This window comes from Chaetodon auriga, chromosome 6 (assembly GCF_051107435.1).
Source record: "Chaetodon auriga isolate fChaAug3 chromosome 6, fChaAug3.hap1, whole genome shotgun sequence".
NCBI lineage: Eukaryota > Metazoa > Chordata > Actinopteri > Chaetodontiformes > Chaetodontidae > Chaetodon > Chaetodon auriga.
This window is the reverse complement of record NC_135079.1, coordinates 2465807-2478854: the sequence shown is the minus strand read 5'-3', so window position 1 is coordinate 2478854 and position 13048 is coordinate 2465807. Positions and strand designations below refer to the sequence as shown.

At 48.7% G+C, this 13048-nt stretch overlaps 1 protein-coding gene across 2 annotated transcripts; it reads right to left on the bottom strand.

Moving 5' to 3' along the window:
• Positions 1–1508: 1508 nt before the first annotated feature.
• LOC143322202 (bromodomain-containing protein 1-like) lies at positions 1509–12942 on the bottom strand. Of its 2 annotated transcripts, XM_076733214.1 has the most exons (12): positions 12646–12942; positions 8552–9939; positions 8043–8199; positions 7823–7951; positions 7482–7610; positions 6284–6596; positions 5221–5979; positions 4957–5083; positions 4531–4667; positions 3751–3845; positions 3312–3481; positions 1516–3168 (listed from the first exon to the last, which is right to left on the bottom strand). In XM_076733214.1, the coding sequence occupies exons 2-12, from the start codon at positions 9919–9921 to the stop codon at positions 2979–2981; spliced, it is 3576 nt and encodes a 1191-aa protein (XP_076589329.1). In that variant the 5' UTR covers positions 9922–9939; positions 12646–12942; the 3' UTR covers positions 1516–2978. The 2 variants fall into 2 exon arrangements, with proteins under 2 accessions (XP_076589328.1, XP_076589329.1); XM_076733213.1 differs by lacking the exon at positions 3751–3845 and having other exon boundaries at positions 1509–3168.
• Positions 12943–13048: the final 106 nt, after the last annotated feature.

The following is a 13048-nucleotide window of genomic DNA, read 5'->3' as shown; positions in this document are numbered from 1 at the left end:
ATTTTTCCGCATTTCCTTTTAGGTATTTGATGCTCAAATTGAAACTGCATATATGAGCTGCTGAACTTGGACATGGAGGACTCGTGGTTCCACTCCGAGCTCCTCATCCAATCACAGGCCTGGTCTTTGGGGAGAGTCGCAGGAAATCTGACAGTCTGCAAGAAAGCTGCCAACTTAAAGCTCCACAGGAAGGGCTTCAAACTAACGATGTCGGTGTCTGGAGTGACCCAATCAGAGCCCAGATCTCAGTACAATCACACACGACCGCCATGCAGCTTGACGGCCTGAGCGTCGAAGAAGCATGGAGGATGTGTCCGAGGGTACTTCAGCCAAGAGCTAATTCAGAATACTTTGAATGGAGCCAATTCGCCTAAACGTGTACAAATGTTGGCTAATTCTGAATCAGTGATGTCTTTGCCTGCTGAAGACAGTTTGTCCTCTAGCTTCTGAGGACAGAGACGATGTGACGGAGGACGGAGTCTGAATCAGACCATGTGACCTCATGTGAAACGGGGACTTTTGTCGTCCTCCTTTTTTTCCCTGTTGTCTCCTTTAAAAAGTCCCACATGCCAAAAAATGTTAAAACAATCTTGATTTAACAAAAATCTGAGTTTTTACTGAGCTGCTGAGCTGTAGACGTTCAGCCTGCAGTTTCAGCTGTTTCACAGAGCAGCGGCTCCACCTTGTGGTCACTTGATGAAGTGCAGCAAAGCGTCTGAACGTCTGCATCAGTCTTTTGTCTTTAGGTCTTTATGAGATGCAGGTATTTGTTTTAGGACTTCATGATGACTTTTAATCAGTGTTTGCATGTTACGGCCGTTTTGGAAGCATTTTATGAAAGTATGCTCAGAGTATTTTTAATTATTATTAACTTGATTTCACCCGGAAAAAGCTTGTTTGTCTCTTCTATGGGGGAGGACACCTGAACAGCTGTTTATGATCACCTGGATTCATGTTGATCGGATTCAAAATCAATTTCCTCCATTTTACAGTAAATTAAATAAAAAATTAAATCCTTTTAATTTTGTAATTTCAGTTTTACTTCTTTGTGTTCTTACAGCATAACGTGTAATTAGGCATAATTAAGTCCATACATGTAAAATGTATGAGGGCAACATGTTTCACGATTGTCTGAAAAATATGGAAAACTGAAAAACAAAATTACCAAAACATTTCATTCACACAAAAGAAATTACAAAAAAAAAAAAATTAATATATAAACTATTTTTTGAAAGTTAAATGAAAGAAAATTCAGCAGAAACTTCCAGTAACAAAAATGAAATTAGGACAAATTAAAAAATACATTAAAACAGAACAAAATAAAACAATAAAAGCTTGCAGTAACAAATATAAATAAAAGGAATAAAAATAAAAATGAAAGAAAAAAATATACCAAACAAATTTAATAGGATATGACAGTAATGAAGAGTCTAAATAATATGAACAGAAGGTGGAAAATGTACTTTAAGCTTACCAAAAAGAGGATAATAAAACCAGGACTCGTTCAATCAGTGATTCAATAACATATTTTAATTTTTCAGTGTTTTAGTATAAAAATCCCGCCGGCCTGCCGCCGGCCGGTCTCCGCTCCCGTTGGCTATAACTGTGGTTTTTCCCAGAGAATCAGCTAAGTACCAAATCTATTTACACACAACATCCACATCCAGAGGGGCCAAAGGAAACAGGAAGTCTACCCATCGCTACCCTGCCCAAAGAAACACTAAACACTGTCACCTCACCGCTCAGATTTAATGCTATTAATTCCAAAAATAAAAAACTCACAAAACAACAGAAGAGGAAGGGCCTCGGCGGGCGCCTCCTCGTGTGCCCCAAGTATTTTCTCACAATACTCTTTCTATAAAGTAATGCATATACACTTTCTGCTTTACAATAAATTAGTACAGGCACGTTCTCTTCTCTCCTACAGCCGACTGTAGCTCAGGTCAGGCGGAAAAGACGATTCTGTGACATTTTACAGAAGACTTGAATTCATCACAGCACTCAAACAAAAAGGCCAAAAACCTAAAAAAAAAAAAAAAAACACAACAAAACTGTAAAAAAAATCAAAAGAAAGAAACACATTAGTGGGAAAGTTGTGGGCAGCAGACTTTTTGGTTTTGGTGTGAATGATGCACTTTAGGCATTTTAAACTTTTGAGAGCATCTATATAGATTTTATATAAATATGTACAAACAAAAAAAAGTAGTCCAGTAAAAACATTCAGGTAAAAAAAAAAAAAAAAGATGCACAGACACACAAAAAAATGTAATGCCAAAGACGAGAACTTGAAGCTTGAGAACTCAATAACTTACAAAAACGGTAAAAAAGGAGCTGAAATAAAAACGTTGGTTACAGTATGCATGTTCGTTTTTCTCTGTGTAGAGATAGCACCAGCAGAAAGGCCGACACGAACGGGGTCGCCACCGCGGACGCCATAAATACGTGAACACCGTGTACCAAAACAAACCCAGGGAGTGAATAAATTAGTGTCAGGCCTTGTTACAGGATATTTACAGGAGCTGCCGCAGTCGCACGCACACTGGTGGACGCCGCCGTGGCGCCGAGGCTGCTGCAGCGGTCTTGCAGCACATTTAAGGAGGTCAGAGGTCAAACTCTGACACATTCAACAGGTTTAGACCCGTGATTTTTCGGTCCTCACAGCCCAGGTTTGATTTTAGTTTCTCTTTTTTTTTCATTTTTTTGCACCCGCTAACCGAGTCGTTTTCATTGCATAGCTCTTTGACAAAACAAGATGGCCGTCACAAGCTACAGTATTCTGGACATCGGGGGTAGATGTGCGGGGAGGCGTGAAAACGATCCGGTTCCAGTTTGCAGGAAATGGTAAACATGAAACGTGTGTGTTTGTTGTGCGTATGAGGCAGAAACTGAGCGTCTCTGCTTGGGGGGTGGATAGAGGATAGAGGGGAGAGATGGATGATGGGGGGGTTTCACAGGTGATGTTGGTGGGGGGGGGGTGGTCAGTCCGTGACGGCGAGGTCGGCGCTCGGCTCCGGCTCGCCGCTGACGCGCCGCAGGTGGTGCATCGCCCGGTCGAAGGCGAGCCGCACCGCTTTTCGGACGCAGGAGGAGCGAGCCTCCATCAGCTTGATTCCGTCGAGGGTCTCGTTGATCCCGAAGGGGGCCAGCTTGGACCTAGGAAGCCATTGCCTGAGGAGAGAAGAGACGGACGCTCCGGGTCCACATCATTCTAACCTCACCTGCAGCGTTAACGGTCATGTATTCATCATTAACTCCTCAGCACACGTTATTTTACCCCCACTGTTTTCACAGAGAGTTGGTGGGGTCCTCACCAGCTGCGCTTGCTGTCGAAGAAGAGGACGAGGAAGAGTTTCTCTGCGGACCTGAACTGCATCCGCTCTCCGGCTCTGAGAACGTCCAGCGGCGGCGGCGGCAGCGACGGCTGGGGAAGCTCCGCCCCGCTGCGCGGGCGCGTCGTCCTCCGCGCTCTGGGGTCCATGATCTGTGATGGCCAAAAAAAACAAGGCAAGGACAGAGACTGAGTGAAGCGGCGTCCTCACAGAGACAGCGTGGAGGACTTCCTGCCGGCGGCGGCCGAGCAGAGGAAGCTTCAGACACACGAGCATGCAACGGCGAGCGAAGCGGCCGACTCCACGCACACCAAGCAGTCCACGATCGGCCGGCCGTGAGCACAAATCACGAGCTACAGCACGCACAATGGCAGAGGGGCAGATGGGTAATGAGACACAGAAGGGACCGACACTCACTCACCAGGGCGGGAAAGGACGGATATCCACTACATTTAGCCCAAACTAGTTTAAGAGGCTCCAGAACAAACGGACAAGCAGCAGTGGGATCCCACACCTCTACAGGGACAACAACAGGCACGTTACCCAGAGTTCTGTGCAACACACACACACACACAGAGATACAGAGAGAGAGAGAGAGAGAGAGAGACACGCGCACAAACAGACACAGAGACGCACACACACAGACACACACAGATACAGACAGACAGACACACACACAGATAAAGAGAGAGGGACACACACACGCGCACACAGATACAGACACACACACGTTTTTACAGGCTGTCATTGCTGACGTTACATTTTGAACCCACAGAGAAAATAACAGACTTCACTTCACTTCCACCTCGTCAATCACAGGTTTCCTGTTTCTGGACTTTTTGTTCTTTTACTTCCTTCGTGGCTGAAACCTGCATCTCTGAGTCTCTGCTGACTTCATCCAGGACCCTCAGAGGCCCCTGGACCTCAGTTTGAGAACCAGCGAGGTGGACTGAGCCGCTGGTTTGGTCTTTTAACAGACGTCCACATCTGAACTTTAAAGTAATCATCCACTTCGCTGCTCTTTGGGTCAAACAGGAAGACAGACAGAAATAAAACCGACGTATGGCAGCACATAAACAGCATTAGTGTCATTACAGAGAGGGATTTTAATTGGTTTAGTGACCGTCTTCAGCAGACTGACCAATCAAAGCGTGCCATGCCGTTTCATGCACATTCATCACGACCCTCGTCACCCACTCACCTGAGGAGATCTTGGCAGCTTTGGTGAACTCTCCGTTCTCGATGCAGGTCATCAGAGTGCTTTTGTCGTCCACGGTGCTCCGTCGAGCCGCCGCCGCCACTGGCCGGCTTTTACCGCCTTTCGTCAGAATGACGGTGCTGAAAGAGACGGGAGGAAGCTGGATGAGGAAACGTTTGGAAACACCTCAAAAGGCCTCAATTCTGACACGAGAGTTGCAGATTCAGTGTTAAATTAAACCTCTTTCTTTCCTGATCACAGATCAGCCTCCAGCACGTGACACCAACACACAAAGGACCACAATCCATAAGTAACAAGGTGAGTGAGTCGTTCTAGTCTGAGGTTAACGGACACGTTTCCTCCATCATGTTCTCTGTAGCTGTGCTACTGTTCAGCAGTACGACTCTGGATGTTTCCTCCTGAACTCACCTCGTGCCGCAGAGGACGCTGCCGTTGGAGGAGATGCTCGACTCGGAGGCGCAGCGCCGGCGAGGCTCCAGCAGGCGAGGAGATGGTGAGATCTCTTCCTCCTCCACCACAAAACCGTTCGCTATTCCTAAAGACAGAGACACGGGGAGCTTGAGACAGCGTAGTGTAGGGTTACGGTACGATGGCGCTCTTGAAATGATTCCTCTAATACTTGTTTTGTCTCTGGGCGAATCGAAACAGGGCAGATGTCATCTGAGCGAGTACCTGTGCCGAGGCGTTTTATCGGCGACTCCTCGTCCTCCTCGCCGTCGGCGCTGCTGCTGCGTGTTCTTTTCTTCGGCAGGAGGAGCGTCTCTAATCGAGGGATCACCACTGACAGGAAGGTTTTGGCGCCCAGGGGCGGGGCCAGTGCAGCGGATGCCTCTTGGGTCTTGGGGGGTTTCTGGGGGCTGGCGCTCTTGGACTTGCGAAAGAGGTTGTTGGTCCGTCGGTTGCAGGTGCCAGAGGCTTCGGTGTGGAGGTCGCCGTTCAGAAGCAGTGGGTCTGGGATGTGCCCATTGGGGGTGTCCGGGGGCACTGAGGTAGATGTGTCTGTGTCGCTGTCGAGCTCCATGGGAGTGTGATCCGCGCTGGGTTTGACGGCGTTCAGAGGGGGCGGCTCGGGGTCGCTGGCCGACGTGTCGAGCTGCGACAGTGAGGTTAACAGCTCTAACGTTGGCGGAGGTAAAGACGCGTCCTCCTGTGGCGCGCAGGGCTCTGTCGGGGGTTCAGGTAGTGGTTTCTCCTCTGACTCGGTGGGGGCCGGGTCAGGCTCCGGGGTGGCGGGCGGCGGCGACGGGAGGGATTTCTTCAGGCTCATTTCACTGCGGACCTCCATGATCGTCTTCTTCAGCAGCTTGAGCCTCTTGCTGCGGGACGGGCTGTGCTTCATGGCCGTGCTCAGGTCCAGCTTCTCCAGCAGCTCCTTCAGCTGATCCTCCAGAGGGGTCAGCTGACGGTAGGTGGGGCTCAGCAGGCGGTCCACTGAGACAGAGAGAGGTTGTCACATGACTTTCAGCTTTTACAACAACTTGCAATTCTTGCACATAAATTGACAATTCGTTACAGGCTGATCTACCACGTAATTCTTTGATTAATCTATCAGTTGTTTGATCAATAAAACAAAGAAATATGCTCAAAACCTCTTCTCAAACTGTAGTTTACCAGCAGTCAACAAACACAAATATTCAGTTTACGGTGTTCCAACATGTAAACAACAAATCTTTCCAGAACTGGAACCGGATCAGGTTTGGAGATTTTCCTTCCATCGTTTTCTGTTTCTACGTACCGTCCTCCCAGGAGAAGGGGGGTGCCGGCTCCAGTTTTGGGACTTCGGGCAGATGCAACCCGCTGTGGAAGTCGAAGCCGATTCTGTCGGCCTCCCTGCGGGCCCTGCGGAGGATGACTCCCCCGTGGTCCTGCATCCGCTGAGCTGCCTTGTAGAAAAACGTGTCCTTGGCGTTGTACGACATGCAGTTGGAGATGATGAGGTTGAAGTCGTCCTCAAAGTCGTCCAGGCTCCTGTAGTCGTGAGCGTCGATGCGTTTCCTCATGGTGAAGAAGTCCATGGGGTTCTTGATGTGGTCCAGGTAGTCAGGAACCTGCAGGAGACAGGTAAGACATGTTGGAGGCTGCAGACTAAAACTTATCCCACGCTGGGGAAATTTGTCTGAACGTTTTCTCAGGTGTGAGTTTTAACTTGTTTTGTGGACGTTGAATGGAGTGTGCTTTACAATAATAAAATCACTCTTCCTGGAAATGGAGTCTGGTGGCTTTGGGGAGAGCGATACTGCAGCTGCTTTTGGTCTCTTTGTTGACTCTTAAACAAAAAGGTCTATCTCTGCAGGGATCCTTCTCATAATGTTGTCAAGCACTTAAAAACCAACACTTTCGATGGGCGTACGCTGACGGTGCACAAGCGCCCAGAGGGATTACACTGCTGCCAATTGTGCAGCGGCAGAGCTCTCGCTCAGTACCAGAACCAATTTCAAACACTGTTGTCCCCATTAGTCACAGGCACAAATGAGAAAATAGGATCCATTAACACTGACGGTATTTGTCCGGAATATTTCCCATTTGTTTGGGACATTGAATTCTTCCAGGACCCTGGTTAGCATCGACATTAGCTTCATCTTCTGCTTACAGAAGCAAATGAACAGTGCAGGAAACATAATGAGCTGGTTTCAAGCTGTGGCAAATAAAGCCAAATTATACCAAGGGTATCATCTTGTGATGGTGACACTGGGTAAAACGGCGATTCCCTTCTGCCCACAGCATCAGCGAATGGTTTTAGTATTAGAACTGGTGAAAAGCATTTGTCTATTGAGCTATTTTCCAAGACTTGACTGTAGAGCTGCATTAAATGATTTCCCAGGACATACAGTAATCCTGGTTGTTGACCATTGTGGGACCACAGTAGTGCTGCAGTGTCACTGATGGACAGCAAATCAGATTGTTTTTGAACAGACTGAGAAACAGTCACAGACCTCCTTGATGCTGACGGGCTGAGCGAAGATGCTGTAGTGGTCCTTCTCCTGCAGCTGACTGAGCACGGCTCTCAGCAGGATGTTGAAGGGGGTCAACTGGACCTCCAGCACCGACTGCTGCTGCTTCATCTGACGAGAGAACACAGTCAAACAACTTTCAACGGACGCTGACCGAAAGTCTCAATACATGTGAAGAGGATCAGACACGACTGACAGTCACAGGTCAGTGGTTCTAAACCTGACCGTGAGCTTACTTCATGTTCTTTAAGGGAATGTTGGCGTTTGTTCAGATCAGTGTTAACTGGAACGGTCAGTACGTTTGGTGAGTGTGGTGACTCTACCTCCTCCCTCTTCAGCTTCTCCCTCTTCCTGATGAGCTCGAGCAGCAGGCGAGCTCGCTCCAGGTCGTGACGGAGGCGATGCCACTCCTTCAGCTGCTCCTTCAGCGCCTGGTTCGTCTCCATGCGGTCCTGCACAAAACACACAGACTTCATGTCAGACAGAAGCGCATTAAAGGGAACGCCGCACTGACAGACACCGCCGAGAGGCCGCAGCACTGACCGACTGCTTGGCTTTGGGCGGCTGAGGGTTGGCCTGCAGCCGGCGGATCAGCGGCACGTTGTTTCTCGACTGCCTCTTCTGTACCCAGTAGCTCAGCACCCGCTCAACAAAGAGACGCTTCCTCTGAACCGCCACCTGGTTCAGGATGGTGTCGAAACTGTGGAAACAGAAAGAGATTAAGTCACACATATTCATACGGGATAACCTGAGCAGAAACACAATCTGACAGCCTTTATATTCTCGGTCTACGTCTTCAGAGCTGCAACAGGCTGTCATCTCTCTGATCGTCTCACTGCTTTCATTTCTCTGGCTTCTTTTTAGTGATGTCACAGATATCAACAAGTATTAAGACTGGATAATGACCAGAGACAGGCTTCACTGAGCAGACTTACATGAATCAATAAAGCAAAATCTGTATCAGGAAGCTGGGAAATACAAACTTGAATGATCTTCTCTTGTTGGTAAAAATCACTTTTGTATGTCTCTGTCCATCCCGGTTGCTTGCTTACCTTGAAGCGGTGATGCTGGGCCCAGAGTTGGTAGGGGTCTCGGGTTCTGGTTCTGGTTCGGGCTCTCTCTTGCTCTTCTTCTTTTGCCACCCCTTGGCCCGGGACTTCCCCCTCTTGTCGGCCCTCTTGTGGCAGACTCCATTTTTTGGGTGCGGCTCCTCGTAGATGTTGAGCGGCCGGCGGTCGCAGCCTTCCGGCGTGTGGCTGCAGCAGTAGGCTGTCTTTTTCACAGAGAAGGTGGTGGCGCCGGACGCCGTCACCTCTTTCACAGGCTCCATCTTCATGTAGAGGCCGGCCTTTTGGGCACAGCTGACATGGAAGGCGGTGTAACAGTTGATCTTGTCGCACTGGATGCACGCTCCCGCACCCTTCTCTTTACACAGGTAACAGGTGAGCTTCCAGCGCGCTGGTGGGATGTTGCGGACGCCATCAATGGGCTCAATGAAAACCGTGTCAGAGAAGCCGACCTCGGGCACCCACAGAGCACACGCTACATGACCCCAGCGGTCGTCATCAGTCTTCTTCAGGGCTCCGCCTCGGTTGGGACAGAATACGCACTCAGCGGGCCGCGACGGGCACTGCAGGCAGTGGCGGCAAAGCCACTGACCCTCGGGGATGTACGGCACTCCGTAGCACTCCTGGTGCACGGCAATGTTGCAGGAGTCGCAGAAGAGGATGACGTTGCTGTCGGCTCCGTCTCCATCCATACAGATGCAGCAGACAGCGTCCTCGTCCACCAGTGACTGCAGGTCGCTCTGACCCTGCGTGGCTAAGTACGACTCCTTCTCAAAGCGGTCCATGAGGAACTCGAACAGGTTGTGCGACACCTGGCTGATGCCCTCGCTCTTCCTCTTCTCGTTGATTAGCTCCAGCCAGGCGTAGTCCTCCTCATCCATGTCATACTCCACCTCTTCATCAAGGTCCTCTGCTGTCCTCTCAGTATACTTATAATACGCCACCGGCCTCCTTGGCACCACCGGCAGATTGTATTCAACCATTCTAACCTTTGGCTCGAGCAGGCCACTCGCACCGCCATGCGTTCCAATGCCGCCGTGCGAGGCCGTGAGTGCTGCGTTCTTCTTCTGCTGGTTGTTTTTGAGGCGCACAGACCGCACCAGGACCTGCTGGGGCTTCTCGTTGTTCTCCTTGTTGCTGTTGCACTCCATGATCTCCTGAGCCGTGGGGTCGTCGTCAGTGATAACATCCAGCTTGTCGTAGATGCTGAGCCGGTGCACACGGCCGTCCACTTCCAGCTCCACTATTCGCTGAGCCTGTGCATATGTCAGCGTCTCCCGGTTGGGCGACGGCTTGATGGGAGAGGAGTCCCTCTTCAGCACCGCCGGGCGGTGATGTCGACCCTTTTTCTTCATTTTGAAGCTGTAAAGACCCTGAAAGCCGAACAGATGAAACAACAATGTCAATGACTCACTGAGGTGATGTGACAGCAATTTATGAACACGGACAGTTTTTCATGTCAATAATTCACCCTGAACAGCAGCAGTGTGTGCTGGATCTAACAGAACCTCCTGCAATAATGATTAATGGCCGTAACCCTCAATGCTGCCTTACTGGAACAATGCTGGGCAGCTAATGTGTTTACACAAAGGTGTTTGCACCTCTTCCAACCTTCAATCATAGAGAGCAAAAAAACATTTAGCTGAAGTGTTTTATGCTTGAACTGTGAGTGAACTGTTTAAAGACATCCGTTTGAAAATTTCTGACCTTCCCACAATATTTCTCCATGTACACGACTAACATGGGATGCCAACGGTCAACCACCAAGAATATTTTTGCCCAGTTACGCATGTCAGTCTGTGGGTTCAGACCTATATGCTGCCAATCAGTGTGGCTGGGGAGAGGATTAATCATGAGAAGACTTGTTCTTTTAACAAACGCATCAACATACAACTCTGTTAAATGCAATAATCATATCAACACACACAAAATAGCCGTCATGAACGTGTCTCTCAGTCTTTCAGTGTGAATCGGCCACCTGGCCTGCAGTTACTGACCACTGCCTCACGTCTTATTCACCTACATTATCATAATGAACGGAAACAGCGGGCATGGCTGTTATCAGTACTCACAGCTGTCAAGCTAGCATGAAGTATGCATCCCATGCTTGCAAACCTTTTTGATTTTCCTGCCTCCCTCCCCGTTGTTCTCCATGACGAAATGTCAGAATCTTCTCACCCTCAGTATTTATTAGAAATCACAGCTGTTTGTGATTGTCCTTTATAAATTATACACTTATTCCACATATTTGTCTGTTGTGTCAAAACAGAGATGAGCAAACACCCTCGGGCAGAGGAGTCCCTCCCCACAGATGATCCCACGAGGCGACGGTCCTTTTAAGTTTACTGAAGCAGAAGAAGCGACGCCCCGTTTATCTTGGAAGCAGCTATCATTTTTCCAACCACGCCCACTTCGCCTTGATGGCTGCGTTCCCATTGGGTCCCTTCAGCTGCTGTCATGCCAATAACTTAATATCACCAACAATGTTCCACAACAATGAGATTACCCACTGAAGCTGTGCCAGTGGTGTGAAACGGTATACACTTCCTGTCTCCTGAGTGAGCGTCGTTTCTCCTAATCTGGTCGTCTGGAGTGGTATCACCTGTTGGTCAGCATGGAAAACGTGCTTCTGGACACTTTTCATGGGAGAATTAACATATCGATACTGATACCACACCTGTTTCCAGTACTTGAGTTTAGGGTATGTAAACACGATCATTTACCCATGAACAAAATATGCTTTGCTGCTAAACGCATCAGTGTTAAACAGAGAAATGTACCTAAACATAAGGTGGTGTACAGCTAAAGGGGTTTCCTGACCTAAATCAGGAACAAGTCAGTCGACGCTCAGATGTTGACGGAGCTTTCAGTGCAAACGTGAAAAGTTAAAATGAAAACTTAAAGTGAAAGTGAAAAGAGAAGAGGGATTTCAACACTTCTTCATTTGTCCTGCATTGTGTATTAATGCGCTGTTGACTCCATGTTTGTGTCAACATTAATGCTGCCACTATTCACGTCAAACTGATCCTGTATTTATTTCAATTAACTGATTACTCGTTTGACTCATAAAATGTCAGGAAACAATGAAAACGTCCACCAGTTCCCCAGAGTCCAGGCTGACATTTTTAAATGTCTGACACTCTTACCCTGAAGACGTTAACTTCCACAAGAGCACGAAGAAAACCAGCACATACCTGGCCCATGACCTAATTTTAATAATTAACCGATGCTCAAACATATTCGTGTACCTTCCTCCTGTAACATCAGATGCGCTCTTTGCACTGTGTGCAAAACATAATTCATTTCAAGTGTCACATAATCCGCCAATTAAGCTAATGTTAAACCTCCTCTGTTGTGCAGCTAAAATCAGTATGCAGCAAATATTGTACCCTCACATGCGACACGGAGTTCAGCGAGCAGCTTTGGGTGAAGCCCCGCTGTTGGTTTATGTATCTTACTAGTTGTAATGATAGAACGGGGGGCGGAAACAGGCTGTGATAACGTCGCTGGATGAATGAAAGATGCGCATCGACAGCAGCACACCTCCACACCGGCGACAGCCAGCCTATGTTCCTCTCAGCTCGCCTGAAAGGACCCGCTGAGAGCAGGTTGTTGTTAAATATAATCGGCTAATAGCAGCAGCGGCTTCAGCTCGCTCAGCTGACAGTCCCCCTGACTTTTGTTGAACGCTGCCTGCTAGCCACGGCTAACGTTAGCTCCGCTCAACCGAACCACAACCTTTATCTGTGTGAATAATGAAGCCTGCTTCAAAGTGTTAAACCAAACAAGGGTTTGTTATTGGAAAAGACAGCCCGGTGGTGTCCTCCAATCAGGCGGCGGCCTCTCCGGTCACCCATTAAACGCATTAGGACACTCCGTCCACAAACCGGGCTAACGTTAGCCTGCTAGCATTACACCAAGCTGAGGGGGGAGGAAATATGGCGACCAACACACAAGAAACTGCCTCGACTGGAAAAGGTGGCCTTTCCCCATGGCAGCACCAATTGTTTTTGAATTCAAGTTGTCCAGGCTGTCGGGGTTGATATTAAAAGGTGAGGACAGAGTGAGGGTGAACTTACCTCAGTTTTTTCACTAATTCAGCTTATAAAAACAGCAGCAATGGCGGCGCGGCCTGTGGAGCGAAGCGACAGTTAAATCCACATTCAGTCCGCTCATCCAACGGCGGCCGCGGCTCGCTCCGAACCGAGTTAAACTTGAAGGTAACCGGCAGGTATCCAGGGCGACTGAGCTGGTTTCGAGTGTTATACTCTGATCAGGATAAATACTGATCGATAGAACTGTTTAGAAGCAGTTGGAAGTGGCAGAGCTCAGCAGCTGCCCGAGCTTCTCTTCCCCCAACAACAATGCGGTTGTGTGAGTCTCTACGCCGTGACGTCATCGCGTACAAAGCGAAACCAGGAAGTCACTTCGGATTTCTGTGTGTGTGTGTGTGTGTGTGTGTGTGTGTGTGTGTGTGTGCGT